General features: G+C 36.5%; 1 protein-coding gene across 1 annotated transcript in view; it reads left to right on the forward strand.

Annotated features, from left to right (window-relative positions):
* CSMD1 (CUB and Sushi multiple domains 1) overlaps positions 1–25,391 on the forward strand; it is a 1,221,578-nt gene that overhangs the window by 1,082,914 nt on the left and 113,273 nt on the right. The window contains exons 42-46 of the mRNA XM_086608338.1: positions 6,823–7,011; positions 17,477–17,654; positions 18,883–19,028; positions 21,538–21,618; positions 21,765–21,878. Coding sequence (XP_086464464.1) covers positions 6,823–7,011; positions 17,477–17,654; positions 18,883–19,028; positions 21,538–21,618; positions 21,765–21,878 — 708 coding nt within the window. The remainder of the gene's footprint in view (positions 1–6,822; positions 7,012–17,476; positions 17,655–18,882; positions 19,029–21,537; positions 21,619–21,764; positions 21,879–25,391) is intronic.

The following is a 25,391-nucleotide window of genomic DNA, read 5'->3' on the forward strand; positions in this document are numbered from 1 at the left end:
TGAATGAGAAGCAAAACAATTTCTCCAGCAAAGCAAAGCAGATGAATCTGAGGACCTGACATCTTTATACATTTAATGTTTTCTGAGACTGCTTCTAATTGATTCTATTTTAGGATGTCCTAATATACTATAATTGTGAAAAAAGTTCTATAAATAAAAAGCATTGCTTTTCCAATAATTAAATTAATTTGATATACCCTTTAAAAAAGATGAGTAGGCAAAAAGAGTCCATGATTGTAGTCACATTCACCAAACCCATTCTAATGTCTTAATGAATGCGTTGCATATTAGGAGGCAACCACAAGACTGCATAGCTTAATCCTAGTCTGATTTTTTTAAATGCACTTAAATTTACATTAAAATAGATTTAAGATTAAATTTGTCCTTTTATTGAATGGCACTAAGATTGGTTCAATTCAGCGACTGCTTTTTCATGAGTGGAAAGAAGTGCCATTTCTACTAACTAGAATAAAACAAGTAGTGCCGTTAAGGTAGCAGATGTTTTTTTGCAAAGTAGATGCCTTTTTATAAAGATACCAATCTAAAAATAAAGGGAGATTGTTAATGGGTATGATCATTCAAGCAAACTTCCATGTCATAAAAACTGAAGTTTTCTAGATATCTTAGCCTTTTATGAAGGATAAGGCTTTTTGATAACCCCTCATCTCAGGGGAAGGCAAAGAATATGAATATTGTATAGTGAATGATAGAATTAATAATACTATTTCTCAATTTTTCTACTGACTTTCTGAAAACAGAAAAATACTTCTGAGATTGAAGCTTAATATAGCCTGAAATTGTACTCTAAGCACATTGTTTTGGGGAGGAAGAAAATTGTATGCATACTGAGAACAGTAAAATATTTGCTTACCATGCTTTCAAGAAGCTAGTGCTGCTTCTTAAGCACTAGCCTATGAATTCTAACGGCACAGGATTTGAATATATAATCTAAATCACGTAGGTACTGTGTATTTCTGAATGCAGTAAAAAGCTTTGCCTGCTTAGCAGAACCCTAGGGAAGTTATAGCTCTGAGTACCGTTGCCAGTCAGCTCCTTGTTGGTTTGTGCTCTGATGTTTTGTTATCATTTCAGCTTTGCAATTGCACAATGTAAGGAATGATGGGTATTCCATTACATTCAAGACTGAGTTACTGAATTGGTGTGCGTTGTGAAACCTTTTGTTTCACTTGTGGCAAGAAGGAAGTTATCATACTGATTACTCATTGAACCAGCTGAAGGAGTTAAGATAAATTTCATTAGTATTATTTTTTTTTATTTGTAAGGTAATGAGAGGGCTTTAGAAGTGCCTGATTTTTATTATATCAACATATAAGTTTAATTACACTTCTGTTGTCGAAATATATCTTGTACTTTTTAATTCAAAAAACAGTCATTGAGAAAGAGTGTCTCTGTTATCACCACTGTGGTTTTGCCACCTATGAAAAGCAGCAAAGACAGGAAGCAACCAGAAATACTTAGAATAACATTTCTAAATTGCATTTAACTGGCAATCTTGAGTTTCTGAGACCTTAACATCTGTCGAATCTCAGTACCTGAGATGTAAACAGCCTGCGCGCTAGGTCTGAGGGGAAGAAAAACAGTCACAGAAGTTTGACTGGTAAGTGAAGTTAGCTAATCACAGGCTCGAGATACTCTGCATATAGATAACATGACTCAAGACATATGCTAGGACAGAAGAAATAAATAGCTTCTGTGGCTTCTGAGCCACAGAATCTGAGAGATTCATAACAGAATTTAGTACACAGAAGAATATGGTTAGTCTGATGGTTGTTAAGATATATTTGTACTTTTTAATCCTGACTATATTATGACTGTTACTTCACCCTTTTAATGTTTCTGGAACATCTTTTTTCAACAGAGCTTTTCCTTTAGGACTAGGACTTCTTTAAGGGATGCAGATAAAATGTTTTATTTGTGTCATTTTACTGGGGGAATCCTAGTTCTTTTTACTGTAATTCTAAGTGCATTTTCAGTGTGTTCTGAAGTACAATGTGCCTTAAAGCTGAATATAAGGTAAGACTCTTCCCTTATTGTACCTGGAGAGCAACATGTTCCAGAGAACACAGAAAAAAGTTCTAATTGCACTGTCTTTGCTCCACGAGCACATTCATGCACATCACAACATTATTTGAACATGTTAAATCCGATTACCTTTATCTAGCAAAAAGACAATTATAATGGAGCTTCTGAGTCACAGGAATCCTGGAAGGAAAAAGGGATTGTTGAAAAACTGCCATATTTCTAAAGTGGTTTCAGATTATATCCTTATTTGAGAATACTAATGGAAATAAAAGAACATCATTTTGGGGGCTCATAGCAAATGATATGCTAACCTGTGACAAAATTAAGCCATGTTTTGTGACTAATCTTGAGTCACTGCATCTGGAAACATTATGTTCTTTGGTGCCTAAGGCAATAAACTGAGGTTCCAAGTTGCCAGTCCTGTCCTGGGCTGCAGCAAATGGTATCCTGGTCTTCCATAAAAAGAAGCATGGCCAGCAGGTTGAGGGAGGTGAATCTATCCCTCTAGTTTGCACTTGTGACACTCCACCCTGGAGTACTGTGTTCAGCTCTGGTGCTCCCAGCGCAAGAAAGACATGGAGCTGTTACAGTGGATCCAAAGGAGGGTTACAAACATAATCAGAGGCCTGGAACACCTCTCCTGTGAAGAAAGGCTAAGAAAGTTGAGGTCATTCAGTCTGGAGAAGAGAAGGTTCCTGGGAGACCTTATTGTGGTCTTAAAAGGGGCTTGTAAGAAAGAAAAAGACTTTTTATCAAGGCCTTTAGTGACAACACTAGGGGTAACAGCTTTAAACTGAAAGAGGGGAGATTTAGATTGGACGTAAGGAAGGAATTTTTTATGGTGAGAGTGGTGAGACACTGGAACGAGTTTCCCACCAAAGTTGTGGGTGCCCCATCCCTGGAAGTGTTCAAAGTCAGGTTGGACAGGGCTTTTAGCAACCTGATCTAGTGAAATATGTCCATGCCTGTGACAGAGGGGTTGGAACTAGATGATCTTTAAAGTTGTCTTCCAACCCAACACAACCCAACCCATGCTAGTGTAGTCTAGTTTTAGAAGTGGATTTTGTTCCTCAGTGTGTAGTTATACACAGCATGATAGTGGAGGAACGTACAATAAGACTAAATGAAAGTTTTAAATAACCTTAATTGTGAGCTTTCCTAACATTTGCATGTTAACTCTCTGCTCATAAAATTTTTCTGTAAAGTAATTATTTCTATGTTGAAGTGTTATAGATGTATGTGGCACTTGCAAAGGCAGTAAGTCACCCTAGTGTTAATGTAAGAAGGAAAATACATTTGAATCATAAAAACAAGATAGTGGAGGATCAATTACATTTGTGATTTGCACTCTTTTCTTACCAGTGGAAAATTTATTGCACAAAGAAATGCCAAACATCAATACGAGATCATTTCAAAATTCAAGTATTTGATTGCTGCCAGCATTGGAATTAAATATTTTTCTCAGATTTCCTTTACATTTGGCTTTATTTCAGGCTCTCACTGTAGTTTTTTCTACTGTGAAATAGTATATCATTTTTAAGGCTTAATATCAAACAAGTCTTTGGGCATAACACTCATAAAAAAAGCTTTCTTTTGTGAGGTGTGACATCAGGATTTGTGGTAATATTTGATAGTGATGACTGAATAATGAATTGCGCTGTTAAATCAGGCATAGTTGCTGCATATATCAAAAGAACAGAGAAGAATATAATTCATATTTATGTTAAAACTATAAAACGTATTCCCTGAGCGGCCTCTAAATCATGATATCATAGTTAGATGGATCACCTGGCTTATAGTTACTCCAATAATTTATGAGTCATCTATAGGATTTATACTGGAAGTCACATGCAAAGAGTATCTTCATATTTTACACTTTAAAAAAAAAAAAAAAGAAACAAAAAACCCACAAACCAACAAACACCTGTGCTCTACTCACGTGCAAGCACTTTCACTTACAATAGGAGAAAATCATATGCATCTTTGAATAAACACTAACTACAATTTTATAGAGTAGGCTTTATTTTTTCCGTTAACTAACCAAGTGATTTTAAGAGATGTTTTGCAAATTAGAGGGATAGAAAGATGTTGATGTTCTTTCGGGATTTCCCCTTTCACCTGGGCTGTTTCTGTGTTTTCTTCTCATGTAGATCAGTGAGAGAAGTTTTTTTTCTGAAGTTAGTTTTTAAGACTAACCTAAAAAATCTGAGACCATATTAAGTATGTTTAAAAAGTAACCTATGAATCATAGAATGGGTTGGGTTGGAAGGGACCTTGAAGATCATCTAGTTCCAACCCCCCTGCCATGGGCAAGGACACCGTCCACTACACCAGGTTGCCCAAAGCCTCATCCACCTTGGCCTTGAACACTTCCAGGAATGGGATATCCACAGCTTCTCTGGGCAACCTGTTCCAGTGTTTCACCTCCCTCATTGTAAAAGATCTCTTCCTTATATCTCATCAAAATCTATCGTCATTTAGTTTAAAGCCATTACCCCTTGTCCTATCACTACACGCCCTTGTAAAAAGTCCCTCTCCAGCTTTCCTGTAGGCCCCCTTTAAGTACTGGAAGACTGCTGTAAGATCTGTCCGGAGCCTTCTTTTCTCCAGGCTGAATACAGTTTTGCAACAAATTATGCAATAAGGAAGGATCACTTTAATGCATATTCATTTCCTCGAAAGGTTTTATAATCAAAGTTTGAAAGTTCCAACACTTATTGTTCCAAAACTCTGTTACTGTAACTATTGGACAATGTAGTGCGCACCTTGTCAAATAAATCTGTGAGATCCTCTGATCCTCCAGAGTAATCTTCTATTGTATTTTTAATATAATTTGGTAAGTAGCTTTTCATATAATTTAATATATGAGTCTTAATATGTGCTGTGCTCTTAATCTTTCTGGTACTCTATTTCGTGTAAAGATGTTGATAATAATGATAATATCTGTAGTAGTACTATCCAAATAATGATAGCAAGAGTAATAATAGCATTAAAAATTAATGAGCCATTACTAGATCTAGCACAAAGTTTTAATGAACCATAATTAAGGTAGAACAAAGCTTTTTGTATTTCCTTTTCAGTAGCAATTAATTCTGATTATTAAGTTTTCATTTTCTTTTCTTAATTTTTTGTCATTTGAGGGAATGGGAGTCCAATTTATTAGAGGACTTTGGAATATTTCTGGTACCTCTACGTCTCTTCCAGCTTTGTAATGTTACAAACACTGGATTCTGGATTCACTGATTGAGAAAAGAAGGTGTCTTTCTCAAAATAAATCTGTTTATTTCATAGCATGACTGTAATCAGCAATGACTAAAAACCTCTTGACTGTAGCTATACTTCAGTGAAGCAATTAAGTACAAACTTCACTTTAAGTAAGCACTTAAGCACTCCTAAGTTACATGTTTATCTTAATCTTGCTGAAATGGCTTGTTTAAATAATCTAATAATAATAAGTACATACTTTTAGGATGAACATGTCCATATTGTAATGACTAGCTTTGAAATAATAACAAAATTCTTTTTTCAAGAATATGTTCTTCGTGTCTCTTACTGTATTTTTAGAGTTCAGACTTAATGGCATGTGTTACTATAAAGCACACTCATATTACTGCTCTTATTTGAACTTTCTTATCTTCTGACAGAAGTATTTCATTATCACAAATGGAATGCTCAGAACAGGGCATTTATCTTCTCAGTAATTATTTCTTAAATGGCAGTTACTTGCTGTATTATCTATGTGAAGTTGTTTGTGAATGATTCTACATAACATTTTTATGAAACTGTCTTTCTTTTTTGCTTCCTGTGAAACCATTTATCATTTAAATATTCTAAGGAAATATATTTTTAATGTGGAAACATGTAGTTTTAAATTATCTTTATATCTTAGTAAGTGTTATTAATGAAAGCTTGTTCTGAATTGTCATCCATGTTTTGTATGAATTAAATATTTTTAATTGAATAATGTTTTGACGTCTTTGAAAACATAAACCCCAACATTAAATATGAGGTATCATTAGTGCATAAAGATACTTGCAAAATACTCTGATAACCCTTAATCTTGAGAATCTTAGCACAAAAGTGACTACCTATTAGATTTGGTCAATTAAATTATTAGTATTACTATGTGCATCTTTGGGATTCAATCTTGCTGCATTCAGAGCAAGATTGGTTTTATTTCATACTGAACATATTAAATTAAAACTGAGTATAAATAAAGTTTATGAAAATGTTTGATGTACTCATTAAATTATGTCACTTAGTGACATACTTGCCACGTATATCCGTCTTATTTATTAAATAAATTAATTCCGTGTATATTGGTTAAAAAAATGTTATCCTATTTTAAAACTACTACTTCTCAGATCTTAGGCACTAGGTCTGAGCCTAGAAATTTATTTAAAAGTAACGGTATAATTTATATAGTATCCTAATCTGAAGCTTCGACATGAACTACTAAAACATAATATTCCATCTTCGTGCCCTGCACCTTATGTTTCGTTGACTTTCCTCTCTAAATTTTCAATGTATATGACAATTCATTCTATTCCAGATTTTGATCTTTCCTATGCTTTGTCTCTAGAGCTAATTTTTTCATTCCTTATCGAGATCTGGATGGTCTCAATGGATGATTTATTTGTTACGTGTTAATCACTCTATTACTGGAATCTGGCATTCCAGTGTTTACCTGTTATGGAATGCATTACAGAATTTGTAGTAATGTTTACTTCCTGTGTTGAAAGCTGACTAAGCAATAAAAATACTTCTGTTCTCTTCCAGCTTATGAGTTACAGAACTGCCCTGATCCTCCTCCTTTTTTGAATGGCTATATAGTCAACTCAGATTACAGTGTGGGTCAGTCAGTATCATTTGAATGCTATCCTGGATATGTTTTGAGGGGTCAGCCTGTTCTCACCTGCCAACATGGAATCAACAGAAATTGGAACTATCACTTCCCCAGATGTGAAGGTAACTTTTTGGCAGTACATTTGCTGCTACAGAACTCACAGTACTTTCTGATTTTTGTTTACTTGTTTGTGTGTGTGTAATGCAGCTTTTGCTGATGAACTGCACCTTTATCCTAATCTGTAATGTAAGCAGCTAAAGTCAGAATAGCATATGCTTTTATAAATCATAAATGTTTTATGAATCGTATTCGTCAGCAATGATTTATCGTTCCTGCTAATGTCTGTCAGTTGTATTAATTATGAGAAGTCATGATGCTGCCAGAAATTATTTTAAGCTCCATGTGATTTATTTTGTTTTCTTCTTTTTTCTGATTTGGCGACGAGGAGTGCAGCGTACAATGTAACATATCAAATTTTCCATTGTAAAGCTTTTACTTAGACTTTCATCTAAAAAATACACATGCAGAAACACAATTCCTGACATTCCTGTAGACCTTTAGGGGCTTTAACAAAGTGTCATACAGGATGTTATGACAAAACTAGGGAGTCAGGCCCCCCACTTCTCCTTTCTCTTCTCTTCACTGCAGGTGAGCTTCCTGCATAGTGTGAATTTCTTTGTCCCTTCTTAAATGTTATTCACAGAGGCACTGGTTGGCTCAGCCCTGGCCAGAAGCAGATCTGATCAGGCCAAAGGCAGGTTCAACTTGGAGCTGGGGAGGCTTCTTGCAGCTCCTTACACGGGCTATCCCTGTAGCCCCTCCCCTGCTACCAAAACTCCACCACATAAACCCAGCACAGATAAGTTAACATAATGTTTTCTACTTTGGAATCTTCTGTGAGTTCTTATTAGATCTGGAGGGTTGAATATTGTCAGAAGCAAAAGCTACACTAGGTGGATGAAAAATTTTCTTTAGCACTGCAATTCCTTGCTTCTCAAATGAGTATTTTAGTACTGTGAATAATTTCAAAGACAATTTACACATTTCGCAAAATTATATACTTCAATTTAAGTAAGCAGGAATGCATGCAAATAATTTAAACCTACTTTGGACTACTAATTTCTCTTTCAGGAAGAAGAATGTGTAAAAAAAATGGCATAGGAACATAATTAATTGTTTAAAAAATACATTGTTTTAGCAAACTATAGTTGGAATTGTGTTATGAAGCACCTTCTAAGCCTTATGCAACTCCATTGATCCACACTGCAATAGGCAATATGGGGTCTCTTATAAAACTATACCTCCCAACGGAAAAAGAGTGAAGAGGCATGAGAAGATGTAGTTCTTTGTTAGAGTAGGGCTAATGCTTTCCTTAGAGACATATAATTTGATAATGCATCACATCTTTGTCAAAGAGGTTGCTTATAACTTATAATGATTTTTTTTTCTTTTTTCCCCCCCCTGATTCTTTTACCAATGGCATATTTAGATTAAAGATGTGAACCATCATCTCCCATGTCTTTTAACTAAAAGTGTCTGTACCTTTTAAGTTACATATCTAATCTTGCACTGAAAGATTCTATTAAGGACACCTATTTCTTTCTGTTGACTATTATAGCTAACTTCTGTGCTTATTTTAGAGCATTCAGTCAGCCGAAAACATGGGCTTAAGTATTCCAGTTATGTTCTTTTTTCCCAAGGGTGCTGTCTTTAGCTGCGTCCTGAATTAGACAACAAAGGAATGGGAGGATTGGAGGTTTCAATTTTGCACTTAAATTTTTACAAGTTCTATTCCAGATACATAAGACCTTACATTGAATGTGATCTGTAGATCCATGTGACTTTTAATTACAAATAATAGCACTTTAAAAAATACTTTTCTATGTATTACATGAATTAATGAATAATTAATTAGAGTTCCAAAGAAATCAAAGATGGAGAAGGACTATTTAAAGAAGATATTTTTATTCAAGGGAGATTGAGTTATGAATTCACTTTTATCAAAAGAAAATACAAGGTTATTCATTATGCACTGTAAACAAATGTGAAATATTTTTCCTCACGTTAAACATACAGTGAAGTTTTACAATACCCTTTGAAGAGTCATATAAAAGTGCCAAGTATGGTGATAGAATATAAGCATGTGTTCCGTATACAATACAATGTTAGGATGAAAAGAACAGTTAAGGTTACAAGCAGAATATCAAGTAAGCATAGGGACTATCTTGTTTGGAAATAATTATGCCACTTTCAAAAAATATGGGAAAAAATATCTGAAAAGCATATGCAGGATATGAAATAATAACTTGATAAAATAACTTCTGTGCAGTCTTTATATAACAGGTATGAATATGATTTACTCTCCTAAATGATAGTATTAGTGTATTTAGTCCTAAATCTTGCCTCCTGATAATGCAGGTTTTTAAAACTCATTATGATATCTTCTGCCAGTCAGCTACAATGTGCCTTATTATCTTGCATAAGAATAAAGAAAATACATTAAAGGACATAAAAAGATAAGAGATGTTTTTTCTCTCTTTCCATTAATGTTGACCTACATTTTTTGCACTCCTAGAATAAAGTAATTTAAGACATCAGATCTATATTCTCCCTATATCCTTTTAGATTACTAACCAAAATGAATTTTAAAAAACATTAATTTCTAAGATGCAATTTAAAGTGTTTATAAGTAGGAAACCACATTGGTTTTCATATGTTCTTAGAAATCTAGCTTTTTAGATTTCTAGGCGAGTTATAATCTCTGTTCTCTTTGAAGATTGTTTTCATACTCTATTTATTTTGTATTGGCTCATTGAATGTTTTTGTAGTCTTAGAATTAGAGATTTTTCTAGCTATTCTTTTAGTTAGTATTTTTTATTATTAAACTGTCGGCATTTGAGGTAATCCTCTGACGTCTTAACAAGATAAACATGGAGCATTTAACTTTAAAAGGTTAGTCTTTTACAGCATGTATTTTTGAAGTGGTAAATCCAAAATGAGAATAAAATGAACAAATTAAAACTAAACTGAGAGGATGGATAAGAAAGGTAACCATTATGTCATTCACCTATGAGAAACAATCTTCTAGGCTCCTCACTTGATAAGAAATGAAATCAATATCACAAGTCATTTTGTTTTGTTATTCTGATCTATAATAAAGCACTCTATTTTTTTTGTGTGTCATGAAATTAAAGGCTTTCCTTCATGTTTAATAAGCTACTTCACCTTTTCCTAATCAAATAACTGCTGTGTGAGATTTCTCTGGTTTTGGAACATCCGAAGTTAATTTCTTTTCTTGAATCAAAGCAGCAAAAGAAGCTACCCAGAGTGTCTTTGCTATCTAGCATTACAGCACTTCAGCATTAGCACTACAGTAGGACTCTTCCAAAGCCTGTGAAATTTTATGTTCAGGCACTGCCAAGCAGCATTTTTACCACTAAGTGTTTTTAGAATGCTTTTGAAAACTAGGTGCCTAATTCCAAAGTTCAACACTTTTTGTTTTTATATAGATCATACACCTCTTTCTTCCTTTCTTTCTTTCTTCTTCATCCTAAACTAAGCTTTTTGAGTCAGATGCCTTAGCTTGATTTTAGTTTCTTCCACACTATCTGCAGTGATTTATTGTCCCTCTTTTCTCACTTTGAATGAAAGTTTTCAGCTAAAGAAACAATGTGTTAAAGAATCCTCATTTATGGTTTAATCATGTATTTTAATAATTTTAAAATATTAATGACAAATGGATAGCAGTGTTGTGACAGAATGTAGACCTATACATTTTACAGTTAACAAAATCTCAATTGCAAAAGTTAACATTCAATTAGTTTAGCAGTAATCTGTATATGATAGGTCTTAAAGGCATAACAAAGACAAAATGGCACTTCTAATTATTTTGTGTATAGAGTGCCATCCGTACAGATAAGATAAATAGGAACATGAAACTAAGTAAAAGTTGCAAAACTGAATTTTAAGTATATCAGATGTTTTTACTATATGACGCACTATTGATATATGTTTATAAAACTACCTCAGTTTATCAGCTCAATTTTTATTTTTTTGAGGAATGAGGCTATTTTACATAATTTTATGGAAATTGCAGGAAAAAAATCATTCTATACCTCTCTCGGTTTCAATATTAGTTTCTAATTAAAAACAGTATTCGGTTAAACTGGGCAAGATCTGAATATATCTCTTCTTATGAAAACGTGATTGAAGATAAATGATTCAAGTAGTAAACTGGTACACTTTGTAATATTAGTTTCAGTTAGCAATCAAGAGGTCTTAAAACAAAGGAAAATACAAATAAATATTTTATATTTAGGACTTTTAAAAAATGTTGTACAAATTTGATGGATTAACTTCAATGACAATTAAATCATCTAGAAAAAATAAAATAGCTTTATGTCAAGATGTACTTTTCAACCCTGAAAGAGATTAAATACCTGATTAAACGCTTTCACTTTACATATGAGAACATCACTGGGTTTCCTCTAGTTTGATGGTGATTAAAAATGGCTAATTGATATTGAGAGAGTATGTTATTTTCTGATCTAACAGAAAATAAAGACATCTTTGGAGTTGTAAAAGGAGTTCAGAATAATATGTAATATTCCTGAGTAGTGGTATCCATGCAGCACCAAAAGGCATAGCAGCCTTGTTATCTTTTTTATTTCTTATTCATTTTCACTCCCTAGAGAAACGTGTTTCCTAAAAGAATATTGAGGACACGAGGTCTATATTAGGAGTAGTTTAGACTTTTGTAGTACAAATTAACATTTTCTGTATTTTCTCAGATGAAGGGAGAGTAAAGACTTTTTTTTTTTTCTGTTTGAATTAACATGCAGGAAGATAAAATAATATTTACTTTATGATGACATGAAGATAAAGTAATTCTTTCTTTTCTCTGTCCCCCTGTCCGGATAGTTTTAATTCAGTAGTTTTCCTAACTCAAAGAAGTCATTCCTCTGTTCTCTGTTACTGACATGTCTGTAATTCAAAATACACATTTGTCCTGGTTTCTTTGCACATGAATCATGCCCTCCAAGCCTGTCCACAGACATGTACATTGCACAGCTTCACACAGCTGAGGGCTGATGCATGTATCTCCATTGTGTGTGCAGCTGTGTACATTTCTAGCTATGATTTCTGACTAAAGAGCAGATTTCTTAGTGTTTTGACTGCGCATGCAGAGTTTTCTCAGTCTCTCGGGTAGTACACTACTTGCTTTGCTGAAATTTCATTTCTGTACGTTAAAACTTGGTCTAGCACTGCTGAGAGAATTATTATGACACAAATGTTTTCTCAATAAGGAAAACAAATGGTCTTTGACAAATACGAGACAAGGTCTCTGATTGTTAGGATTCGGCAGTGGGTCTGAGAGGGAAATCAATGAATTAAATCACTCTTCTGGCTATGGCCAGTATTCTTAGAAGTTCAGATCAAAACCTTTCTACAGAAGATTGTGCCTACTTCGGAAGGCTGAGAGAAATAAGAGATCTGGTAGCGTCTCATAAAAGAAAGTTGACACTGCTTCAGAGGAAAAGGTTGGGTTGTCTGTGCAGTTGTCCCATGGAAATCTGACAATGAATATGTCACCCAGAAATGATTCCTAAAAAAAGAGTTGTGTGTAAGATGTGGAAAATAAGTCTGTGATTCCAGAATATTGAAGACACCTGATATTTCTCTGTTCTCTTCAAGTAGTAAAATCATTATGACAGTATCTCTGCTATTATTATCTTTAGGTGTTCTTGCTTTTCTACCGTTGCCAAAATATATTGACAATAATTTGTTGCATGTAAGTTATGAAATAGGTTGCTTGAACACTCACCAGTCTGTTACACTCAAAACATTGGTAAGAGCAAAAAAAACCTGCCAGAGCTGTAAAGCCAATTTTTTTGTTATTCCAAAGAAAGTCTTAACAGTCTAATGAAAGAGTCTGGTTACAGTGATACTAATATTTAAAATTAGGTAATGATAGACAGACAAACATCTAATATCTACTCCTTTCTCTGATATACACTCACCCTTGCGGTACTTATATGGTCCTAAGGTCAATGCTCTCAGTCTGGGAGAAAGGCTACAAGAAGTTCTGTACAGAAAACCTATTTGTTATCACCTTTTTTTTTTTAGACTTTTAGATAAATATATATAAAATACATCTATATAACATTGTCGTGGTTTTAGGCTGATCCAGCAACTAAAACTCACACAGTCTCTCCCTCTCCAGTAAAGTAGAGAGGAGAGGAAAAAAAAAAACCAAAGGGACTGAGGGTTGAGACAAGAACAGAGGGAGCACCCACCAACCATGGTCCTGGGCAAAACAGGCAGAGCTTTTCTCAAAGCAAAACAGTTTATTAATGATTACTTAGAAGGACAAAGGGAAACAAAAACCGATTACTTGAGAGGACAGAAAGAAACAAAACCAGATCTTAAAACCGACACCTTCCCCCCCTCCTCCTTTTCCTCCCGGCTCTACCTCCTCCCCCCAGCAGCACAGGGGGCAGGGACTGGGGGAGTGCAGGTCAGTTCATTCCGTGCTGTTACTGCTGCTTCTTTCTTAAAGGAGAAGGAGTCCTTACACCCTTTTCCCCTGCTCCAATGGATCCCCTACCCATGAGGAAAAAATCCACAAACTTCTCCAGCATGAGTCCAGCCCACTGGAAACAATCCTTCCCCACAGATTGGTCCGGTGTGGGCTTTACCACAGTCTTGCGTACTTAGGGAGCTGTAGCCACTCGCTCCGGCGTGGGTCGTCATGCAGACTCCAGATGCCTCTCTGCCTTGTTGTGCATCCCAACATGACCATCCTCAGGCTCAGGCATCTTCTCCCCACAGGCTGCGAGTGGGTCGCTGCTCCACCGAGGCCGTCCTGGTTGCAGGGGGGCCGCCTGCTATCTCACCATCAGCCGCAGGGGAAACTCGGCTCCGGCACACCTCCTCCCGCTCCATCCTCACTGACTTGGTGTCGATGCAGCTGTTTCTCTCAGGTCTCAGTCCTCTCCAGGTGAACTCAGCCCAGTGGGCACCCCGGGAGTGGGGTGCCCCCGAGTTCCCCAGCTGGCTCCGCCGCCGCCATTCTCCGTGGGCGGCACCGGCCCGATGCAGGCAGCTGCCCGGCCGGGAGCCAGGGAGCGGGGGCAGTGCCCTCCTCCCTTCTCTGCTCGCTCCTGGGCAAAGCACCTTTTCTGGTTCCCTTGTCCTGACTTAAATAGGGCAATTCGCAGAGGCGCCCTATTGGCTCAATCCCGAGGGGGATGGCAGTCTGATCTGGTGGCCAGAACTAAGCCTAACCCGGTTCCAAGACTGGGGAGGTCACAGGGACCAAAACCCCTCTCCTGCCACCAGAACCACCCCCCCTCCACATCAAACCATGACAAACATATATTGTGTTACATCACACAGTTGTACAAAGCTAAAATTAGGTAGTAAGTAGTTACCTGATCATTTGATAACTGTCCTTACAAGTTAAAACAAATCTCTGAACTGCCAAAACAAGTTCAGAAAAAACCTGAGTGTCTGTGACCTGTTTTGTTAGCTTAACATAAAGTCTGTGGCCTGTTGTTAGCAATGCATCACTATATTTACTGCACTACATGCCTAAGGTTTTACTTGTTAAGGGCTTTTTATCCTTTCCATGTCCTTTCTATATTCCTTTATTTCTTTGGATTCATAGTAGCAACAGAGAAATTTTCAGTACCCTTCAAACTTCTTATATGGACTGAGAGAGTTAGCATAGTGAAGGTCTCTCTCAAAAACATGAAGCAGCATATTTAGTTTGTCTACTTGCATTAAAAATCATCCCACTCCTATATTCTATATAATCATAGTTCGATATTTTTAGTCACCTGATGTACTGTTAACAAATTTTCATGTATTACTTTTTCCTAGCGAGACCAAAGGCATACTATTTCAGATTTAGTTAATCGGAAATAAAATCCTGGGACTTGGGGGAAGATAAGAACAGTTAGACTAGGTGGCTTTTGATAGTGCTGGTTTTATAATCACTTGAAACTAGGAAGACAGCATGAGATGTCAAATTGCTAGAAGTCCTAACTGATAGATTTTTTTCAGTCTAGTTGTACAATTCCCTTCCTTTATGCTAAAGAAAAGTTGTGAGTTTATTGTTTGGTTTGGTTTGGCTTGATTTGGTTTATTTTTTTGCCTGATAAGTAATATCAGGACCATCAATAGATAGGTAAAACAATAATTTAAAAAAGCTGGTAAATGATGGTGTTGAGGCTGGAATCTTGCCCTACAAAGGAATCTCATGGAAGATCTGTGTTAGTGTTGTGAAAACAAATCTCAGAGATTGTTTTCTGTCATCATATGACAGAAAATGAGTGTGCCTGTAATGTTTAGCTAAGCTGAAAGTACTTGGCAACCCAATAGCAGAATGAATTCCAACACCTCTGCCCTGCCCAGCAAAACAGCATTTTGCAAATATATTCATTTTTAAAATACTGAATTGTTAAGAATTTGAAACTTTCTGAGATTTCATGGGCAATTTTTTTCTGTAATTGTAGGGCTAGTGGTTGCCACGTAAAACACTGTGGCTAGAACTTCATGATTTTCTTCTGTATTCTTCCCTTAAGTCATCTGAGATCTGTGATGTATGACTGTCTAGCACCTGTTCGGTCATACAGTTGTCTATCTTAAGCTAGTAAACCAAGCCTCTGGTCTACACAGTTCTAATCCCATTCAGAAGACAGGTTCATTGGCTTTATGGTCTGTGATGAAAGAATCACATGGTTAAACTTACTATATCATGGGGCTGAAGGTGGGTATCCTCGAGTTCATACTGATGTTGTTGTCCTTGAGGTAGATGAGTTTCAGGTTTATCATATAAACTTTCACAATATAAGCTTCTCTGCATTATGTAATGCTTCCTATGCTCACAAGTCTTTTCAAGGTATTCTCATCCCCATATAGGTTTCCACTGCTTCATTTGAGATCATAGTACTTGAATTAGAATCATAGAATCATAGAATGGTTTGGGTTGGAAGAGACTTCAAAGATCATCTAGTTTCAACCCCCCTGCAGGGCAGGGAAACCCTCCACTACACCAGGTTGCCCAAAGCTTCATCCGCCCTGGCCTTGAATACTTCGGGGATGGGGCAGCCACAACTTCTCTAGGCAAGCTGTTCCACTACCTCGCCACCCTCTGAGTGAAGAATTTCTTCCTTATATCTAATCTAAATCTACCTTTTTTCAGTATAAAGCTATTTTCCCTTGTCCTATCACTACTACTCATCATTGAAACATCAGAGCTGATAGACATTATCAGCTTCACTTGGCCTGTACTTGCAACCAGGAATCAGGCAGATAGAACCAACCTTTCGTTTTCCTTAGCTCGTTTCCTTTGTTGGGCACTAAAGAGTTGTAGTTCAGGAGCAGATGCTGTTCTGTTCTAAGCTCAGAAGATGCAGCATACTAGCTAGTACTGATATAGATGAAGAAAGTGAAGTGGTTAAAGCCTCCTTAACCTGTTCTGTAAAAACAGTGATTATTGAAAGGACTCCTCCAAAAAGAGCTTCTTGTCAACTAGCCAGATGATCCTGCTACCCCAGTGGTATAGCAGCTTTAAACCATACAGAAAATGTGACATCCATCTGCATGTCTCAGTCCTTTTTTTCTTTTCCTTCTTTTTCTTTTCCTTTTTTTTTTTTCCTTTTCCTTTTTCCTTTTTCTTTCCCTTTTCCTTTTCCTCTTCAATCACTTATGGAAAGGTGAAAAAGAAATGAAGAGGGTCTGGAGAAAAGTCATGAGCTCTGACAATAATAGCATAAGTTTTATGGTAAGATCTAACAAGAAAAGTTCCAGAGCTAGACTCAGTGCCCACCGATGAGATTAAGGTCTCACTCTAATGAGTGAAACTCATTAGTTTGCACTAATGGCCATATGTCTACTGAGATCCATGCTTGCATCCATAATCACTCAATTCTCCCAAACTGAGACTCAAATGAGAGCACATTATTACATATTTGCTACCCCTGAATTAAAACAACCACCTTTTCATGGCATTGATTCGCCTATAGATTTCATTCAGCAAGTGTTTGCTAATTTGTGTCTCTGTCTTCATTTTACTTGTCATATGAATAACCAGCATACAAACTGCAAGCGAAGTATCACTAAACATGGCTAAAAACTGTCAGAAAGAAAGTGTTCAGGGTAGTGAAAGAACAATCAGTCTTTTTTTTTTTTTTTCCCAGAATTTTATTCCAGTTCAGTTATGGTTCAGTTGTATGGAAACATTCAAGATTTGTTTGCTTGTTTATTGAATGCCAGCAAAATGTGCCACTTTTAAAGTGTATGCTAACTTAGTTTCAAGAATTCTGTATAAAAGCAATATTCCCAGTAGATTTTGATGGATTTTAAGAAATGAAATCTGACAGACATCAGGATAAATTATTTCTTAGAAATATTAATACTTTCTGTCTCTGAGAAGCAACCAACCAAGGAAACCTGCTGTCATTAAGACCTAGATTGTTGTGTCCTGTGGAGCATTTAGAATTTGGGAGCATTTTGACATTCCAATTTTAGCATAAAAAAAGTATGTTTCTCCTACTAATTTTTCATTTGTTTTCTTTTCAGCTCCTTGTGGTTATAATGTGACCGCTCAGAATGGTACAGTTTATTCCCCGGGATTTCCAGATGAATACCCAAATTCCAAGGACTGTACTTGGTTGATTATTGTTCCCCCAGGCCATGGGATTTATATCAACTTTACCTTACTCCAAACGGAACCTGTGAATGACTACATCGCAGTTTGGTATGCAATTTTTCAAAACAAAAGTGATTTTTTTTCTGATTGATTTATCAGATCTCACTGTCTCAAGCTACAGCTTTTGCTTAGTGTTGCTCTTTAGGTTGTCATATGTGTGGAAAAACAGCATAAATATATATGAAAAAAATATTATATATCATTGAACTCTTTAAGAATATTGTTCCAAAAGTACTTTGAAACTCAAACTCAGTTATCAATCAGATCTTCTTTGAACTGTTTTCTAAGTGAGGCCAGTGAGGTCAAAGTGATGTAACAATCTGCATTATGTTGAATTACCTGTTCCATGAACATGAGGCAATATATGTTAGTTGTGGCAAAACTTTTTGACATCTTTAGACATGAACTAATTTCGACATTAATTAAGATTTTCTTAAATTTTCTTAATATCTTAATATGGCTGATAGACATACGGACTGTACTTCTCAAGCCAGGATTTCAGCCCTTCTACCTCTATGTCTTTAAGCTTCATATTGTGTATTCCCCTTCTTTGAACTTGTGTTTCTTACCCCCCAAAACCATCTCTAATTTGTGTCCCCAGCTGGAGGAACTGATCTCAGGGCTATCTGCACTGAAGACCTGGCATAGATGATGCTGAAGTTGTTGAATACTTTCTCATCTATGGCTAAGCCTGGTCCTTACCCCACATAATGTGCAAAGTGACTTATGGAATCATAGAATGGTTTGTGTTGGAAGGAGACCTTAAAAATCATCTAGTTCCAACCCCCCTGCCATGGACAGGGACACCTTCCACTAGACCAGGTTGCTCAAAGCCTCATCCAACCTGTCCTTAAACACTTCCCGCAGTGGGACATCTACAACTCCTCTAGGCAACCTGTTCCAGTGCCTTGCCACCCTCAATGTAAAAATTTAGATTAGAAGAGTTTTCTAGATACTTTTTTTTTTTTTCAGCTGATATGTACCTGAGAATTTTTGACAGGAACAGACAGAGAAAACTTCAGTCAGTTGATAAATTTCTTGCCCATGGGAGTATAAAAGCTATTGTAAAGTACTCCTGGTCTCTCAAAAAATATTAGGCTTTGAAGTTAGAAAGAGTATTCTATGTTGCTAGAAATAAAAAGAAAACAAACTTATTTTGAATCATTAGGAAAAATATGTTTTGAAAAAAGTTTGTCTGCTCTCCAGAGAAAATAGACTTAATTTAAATGTTAAATACAGTATTTCTTTGGCTGATTTTTTACATTTCCCTTCCTAGGGATGGTCCTGACCATAATTCACCGCAGCTGGGAGTTTTCAGTGGGAACACAGCTCTGGAAACAGCTTACAGTTCCACCAATCAAGTCCTCCTCAAATTTCACAGTGATTTTTCAACAGGAGGATTTTTTGTCCTCAATTTTCATGGTCAGTTTGCTTTATATCATAAATATCTAAGTACCACAATCTATTAGTGAATTTTAAAAATATTTCTTAACTTTGTGATGTGCTGAATGATCTTAAATAAATTTACCATGATTCATGGATTTGCTATTTTTTTTAAATAACAGTACAAATTAGTTTTTAAAATAATGCATTGAAAAAAACTTACGAACATTAATTTGTGTCTTTGAATAAGCTACATTATATCTTTAATGTTAATCATCACTATCTAATATTGAGCTTTTACTTTTTGATTTATTTTTGCTTATTTATTAGTTAAATTACTTTTAACCTTCTGTAGTAAAATTCTTCACCAGCTGACCATGCTGGGACTCATGATCAGAAAGGTTGATGAGATGCTGTGAGATAGTTGAACAGCTAAAGACTGGTATCCAGCAAAATACTTTGTTCAAAGTTGAAGTCAAGGCTACAAGACATGCAAATTAGTCATCTAACTCAGAAGTAAAACGCTGAATTCTAGTTCTAGTTCTAACTAATTCACACTTTATGTACATTAAATGGAAGGTTGTTAGCCTTCTGGACTGTAATTCAAAAAAATAGTGTGAATTAATTCACAAGGATGGGAGGAAACACCACAGAAAGAGAGTACCTGAAGATGACTATTTGCATGGGGACTTTTTTATGAAACTAGTACTCAGATTTTCCTTTCTGTGGTTTTCTCCTAAAAAAAAAAGGGCATGATACATGGTAACCTAAAGCACTTACCTGAGAAGCAAAAATCTAAAGTACCTGGCTTTAGTCATCATGCAGGGAACATATAGCTCCCACATAACAAGATAGTGCCCGAGAATTAGACTATAGGGAATAGACAGTGAGAGCATATTCCAGCCTTAAGTTGAAGGTACATAAGCGTGTAGTCAGGGTTGATGACTTCAGATGATAAAAAGGCAAGATAGATTCTTTTTCACAGTACGTAGTGCATTAATCTAGAAAGGGAAAAATAAATTAGTTCTTTTTCTCGGCACCGTTTCTTTATTTTGCATAACAATATTTTGCATAATGTCCCATGGGTTGAAATCACATACAATGTGAATGGTGTCCATCCTTTTATTTAAATTCAAAGTAGTGACGTAGGCCACTGCTGAGAAAACCTGCAAACTGGGCTTCTTGATGGCTAAGTTGAAGGGATTCCTATTTTTTGAGCCCGCATGCTGGGAGATAGGTGTCTTAGTTCAGTGAAGTCAAGGGCCCTGCGGGACATGCATATAAGTACAATTTTAATTTCATGGAAAACATGATTCTGGAAACCTGCTTACTGTCTGTTTCTTAGACACTTGCTGTTACAGGTGTCTAAGCAGGTTGCAAAGTGGTGTTCACCAGAATAACTGGTGCTATTGGGTGTATATAATAATAATTATATATATGTGTTTGTACACACATATGTAGCAGGAACACCATACAAAAATATAAGAACACAGGAAAACATGTATGCTTTCTCTTCCCTGTCCATGGAAACTCTCCATGGATGAAAAAAAATGAAATTCTCCATGGATGAAAAAATACTGAAATTCTCCATGGATGAAAAACTCTCCAGGGTTTGTTTTTTTTTTTCTCCTTGTACAATTGCTTTACAGTGATGGGCTGTAGAAGCTTCTGTGGAAGATAAGGGCTGATTCCCAATATTTTGTGTTTCTTTAGCTTCTCAACAATGGCAAGTGGATAGGACTTTCAAGTTACCAGGAGGATTTGTGTTCTTGACTGTAATTTAATTCTATGAAGAGAAGAGCTTTTCTGTAGTATGTGCACTCTGATCACAATCTTAAATATCTGGTTTGGATTTTTTTTATGCAGAAATGGTTTCTTTGGGTGTTGGAAGCATTCTACTCCTTTTCAGAAACATTTCAGTCATTGTACTGGTCACCTTCCTTATGATTGCTCACAATTTATTGAAACAGATTTGAAGAGTAGAGAAGATATTTGCTTTAAAGGCATTGTGGTTTGTTGGGGTTTTTTTGTGTAACATAAAATTATATTATTATTATTATTACTCCTTCTATTTCTTCTTAAAGTAATATATATACCTGCATCCTGGGAAAGATTAACTTCAAGTATGCTTAAATCAAAAATTAATATGACATGCCAGGTATGTGACAGGTAATTACAGATTTTTCTGGAAATCTAAGTGATCTGTGATTTATAATCATTAGCCTTATCAAATGGAGCAAAGGCAGCAACATGAAACAACAGCCTTGTAGCTGCAAAAATCTCCTCATAAACATCACAAGTGTATCCAATACTTCAATGAATCTATAACTATCTAGGCAGTGTAATGTATTATCTATACTGATAAAAAATAATTTTTGTTTAGATACTATGTAAAGTCATTATATTTAACTTGGAAAATGTTGTAACTGAGAGACCATGAGGTTCACTGCAGCTTTGGTGATTTGGGAAGTGTGAATAGAAAATGAGTTTTCTGTAAGATAATTCTTAACACACCAGTATTCAATCTTTTTTTCACTTAAATTTGCAGCTTATCAGCTGAAGAAGTGTCAGCCTCCACCCACAGTTCCACATGCAGATTTATTTACAGAAGATGATGACTTTGAAATAGGTGAAAAAATAGTATATTCTTTTCTTTCAAATGTTTTCACTTGAATTTTTAACTATTAATACATTTCATCTTCCACCTGAGATTTTGATATTCTTTTGTTTGAGTTTTTTTTTGGGGATTAACTTTTTTGTCAATAACTTTTTCAGGAGATTTTGCAAAGTACAAGTGCCATCCTGGTTTCGCCCTTGTTGGACAAGATATATTAACCTGCAAACTGAATGCACAGTTGCAGTTTGAAGGATCCCCTCCGTCTTGTGAAGGTAAATATATGCATGCATGTTCTGTATATCAGTAGTGTGCATTCTTTTTTATCTTCCTATACATTAAACATCAAATTTGTGGATACTGTAACATAAACATTAATGTTTAAAAGAAAAGTTTCCATTTATTTCTTCAATATCTAAGGAGTGCACAAGTTTTCAAATTGATCTCTAAAATTTTTGCACAGACATTCAAATCTTTAGAATCAAGACAAGTGACTTTAAATATTTAACTGCACCATTAATGAAACACTGATTTCTAAAATGCATTTAAATTATTTAACATTGTTTCATATCAAACCAAAGATTTCTTTGCACCGCTTGAAGAGTTTTAAAAATAGGCATTTAAATTAATCTTTCAAAATAAAGTAAGAAATTATTCTCTCTACTTTCACAAAAATGGTGACATTGTATGAAAAAGACACATGAAAAATGTATTCTAAAATATGTGGTAGATTTAAATTCATGGATGCACTAGAAATCTTTCAACTATTCATACTATGTTTGTAATTACAGTATTTCAAAGAAGGAATTTAAAAAATTGATATGGATAATGTTTAGGTGTGAATTCATACACAATTTGCTCACCTTCGTAGAAAACAAGTATATCTTTGAGATTTGTACTCAGTCCTCCAAATTATCTTTTTCGACAGATGCTGTTGGTTATTTTTTCTTTAGTTTGGTTTAGTTTGTTAAATACTGGATGGCAAGAAGATTTTGAAATGTTGAAAAAGTAATCGAGAAAGCATCTGTAGAATTTTGTCCTGAAGTTCGTCAAATTTCTGGAGAGAGAAAAAGTTAATAATGAGACACCATCATTGAAAGTTTAAGAAAGTCAAAAAGTGATCAGAAGTTCTCATATCCGTAACATATTAACTGAGATTAGCTTTGATCTATCGTATGTAATTATGGATGGAGCATCTTCCATATCGTGAGGTAGAAACATCCATGTGCACAACAGGTAACACTGGAAGCACAGCAACTATTGTGACTCTTTATTAATAGCTTTATGTGTACCTTCCTTCCTATTACACTGGTTCTCTATTTCCATGATTTAAAAATTAATAAAGGATTCATATTTCTTTATTAAAGAAATAAACAACCCGCATTAGTTTCTTATATATTATGATGCCCTAATATATTTGATGGATCTGTAAATTGTTTATATGGCTACCAACACCCAAGTTTTCACTCCTTTCCTTTCTTAACTGTGCATACAATAATCTGGAATCTGTTACAGATTTAGAGACAGGGACTCCATGTCCCTGTTTTAGGTGGAAAATATTCAGTATTTATTTCAGGACCCTCACCATAAAATATGCAAAAGTAATGAGAAAATTGTGTATTTCTGATATTTCTTGATCAGATAACTCAAAACATTGATGTTTTGTTCTTTTTCCCAGTGTATTTTAATAAGATGATTGTACTTCAGATCCAGCCTTCAATTTTAAGTTAACAGTAACTTAACTCTTGACTATGTGAATTACAGTGTAAATAAAAAATGAAAGACTAAAATAAACTGAATTATTGTAAAAACTACAGAGATATTAGGAGCTTCTGATAATGATTAGCAATCTGTTAATGATTAGCCAGAAGGCTGTGCTGCCATTCAGAGAGACCTGAATAGGCTGGAGAGTTGGGCGGGGAGAAATTTAATGAAATACAAGAAGGGAAAGTGTAGAATCTTGCATTTGGGTAAGAATGCAAGTCATTCTAGTCACAGAAGGCAAAGGCAGGGACTGTGAGAATGAAGAACCACCCCCTGTAGGAGAAGATCAGGTTCGAGACCATCTAAAGAACCTGAAGGTGGACAAGTCCATGGGACCTGATGAGGCGCATCCACGGGTCCAGAGGGAACTGGCAGATGAAGTTGCTAAGCCACTATCCATCATATTTCAGAAGTCGTGGCAATCTGATGAAGTTCTCAATGACTGGAAAAGGAGAAGCATGGCCCCCGTCTTTAAAAAGGGAAAGAAAGAAGACCCAGGGAACTACAGGCCAGTCAATCTCACCTCTGTGCCCGGCAAGATCATGGAGCAGATCCTCCTGACAACTATGCTAAGGCACATAGAAAATAAGGAGGTGATTGGTGACAGTCAGCATGGCTTCACTAAGGGCAAATCCTGCCTGACTAATTTGGTGACCTTCTATGATGAGGTTACAGCATTGATGGATAGGGGAAGAGCAACTGACATTGTCTACCTGGTCAATGGTTCAATGTCCAAGTGGAGGCCAGTGACGAGTGGTGTTCCTCAGGGGTCACTACTGGGGCCAGTGCTATTTAACATCTTTGTTGGAGACATGGACAGTGGGATCGAGTGCACCCTCAGCAAGTTTGCAGATGACACCAAGTTTTGTGGTGTTGTGGACACACTGGAGGGAAGGTATGCCATCCAGAGGGACCTTGACAGGCTGGAGAGATGAGCCTGTGAGAACCTCATGAAGTTCAACAAGGCCAAGTGCAAGGTCCTGCACGTGGATCAGGGCAATCCCAAGCACAAGTACAGGCTGGGCAGAGAATGGATTGAGCATAGCCCTGAGGAGAAGGACTTGGGAGTGCTGGTGGATGAGAAGCTCAACATGAGCTTCTCATGTTGCAATGTGCACTGCAGCCCAGAAAGCCAACCGTATCCTGGGCTGCATCAAAAGAAGCGTGGCCAGCAGGTCAAGGGAGGTGATTCTGCCCCTCTACTCTGCTCTCGTGAGACCCCACCTGGAATACTGCATTCAGCTCTGGAGTCCCCTACACAAGAAGGACATGGACCTGCTGGAGCAGGTCCAGAGGAGGGTCATGAAGATGATCCGAGGGCTGGAGCACCTCTGCTATGAAGACAGGCTGAGAGAGTTGTGGCTGTTCAGCCTGGAGCAGAGAAGCCTCCGGGATGATCTTATATCAGCCTTCCAGTACTTAAAGGGGGCCTACAAGAAAGCTGGACAGGGACTTTTTGCAAGGGCGTGTAGTGATAGGACAAGGGGCAATGGATTCAAACTGAAAGAGGGTGGGTTTAGATTAGATATAAGGAAGAAATTTTTCACTCTGAGGGTGGTGAGGCACTGGAACAGGTTTCCCAGAGGAATTGTGGCTGCCCCATCCCTGGAAGTGTTCAAGGCCAGGTTGGATGAGTCTTTGGGCAATATGGTGTAGTGGAGGGTTTCCCTGCCCATGGCAGGGGGCTTGGAACTAGATGGTCACTTTCAACCCTAACCATTCTATGATTCTATAAGAACAACCACATGTACCAGTACAAGTTGGGGACTGAACTGTTGGGGAACAGCAGAGGGGAAAGGGACCTGGGGTCCTTGTGGACAGCAGGATGACCATGAGCCAGCAATGTGCCCTTGTGGTCAAGAAGGTCAATGACATCCTGGCGTGTATTAGAAGGGGTGTGGTTAGTAGGTCGAGGAAGGTTCTCCTCTCCCTCTACTCTGCCCTGATGAGGCTGCATCTGGAATATTGTGTCCAGTTCTGGGCCCCTCAGTTCAAGAAAGACAAGGAACTGCTTGAGAGAGTCC

This window comes from Tauraco erythrolophus, chromosome 2 (genome assembly GCF_009769465.1).
Source record: "Tauraco erythrolophus isolate bTauEry1 chromosome 2, bTauEry1.pri, whole genome shotgun sequence".
NCBI lineage: Eukaryota > Metazoa > Chordata > Aves > Musophagiformes > Musophagidae > Tauraco > Tauraco erythrolophus.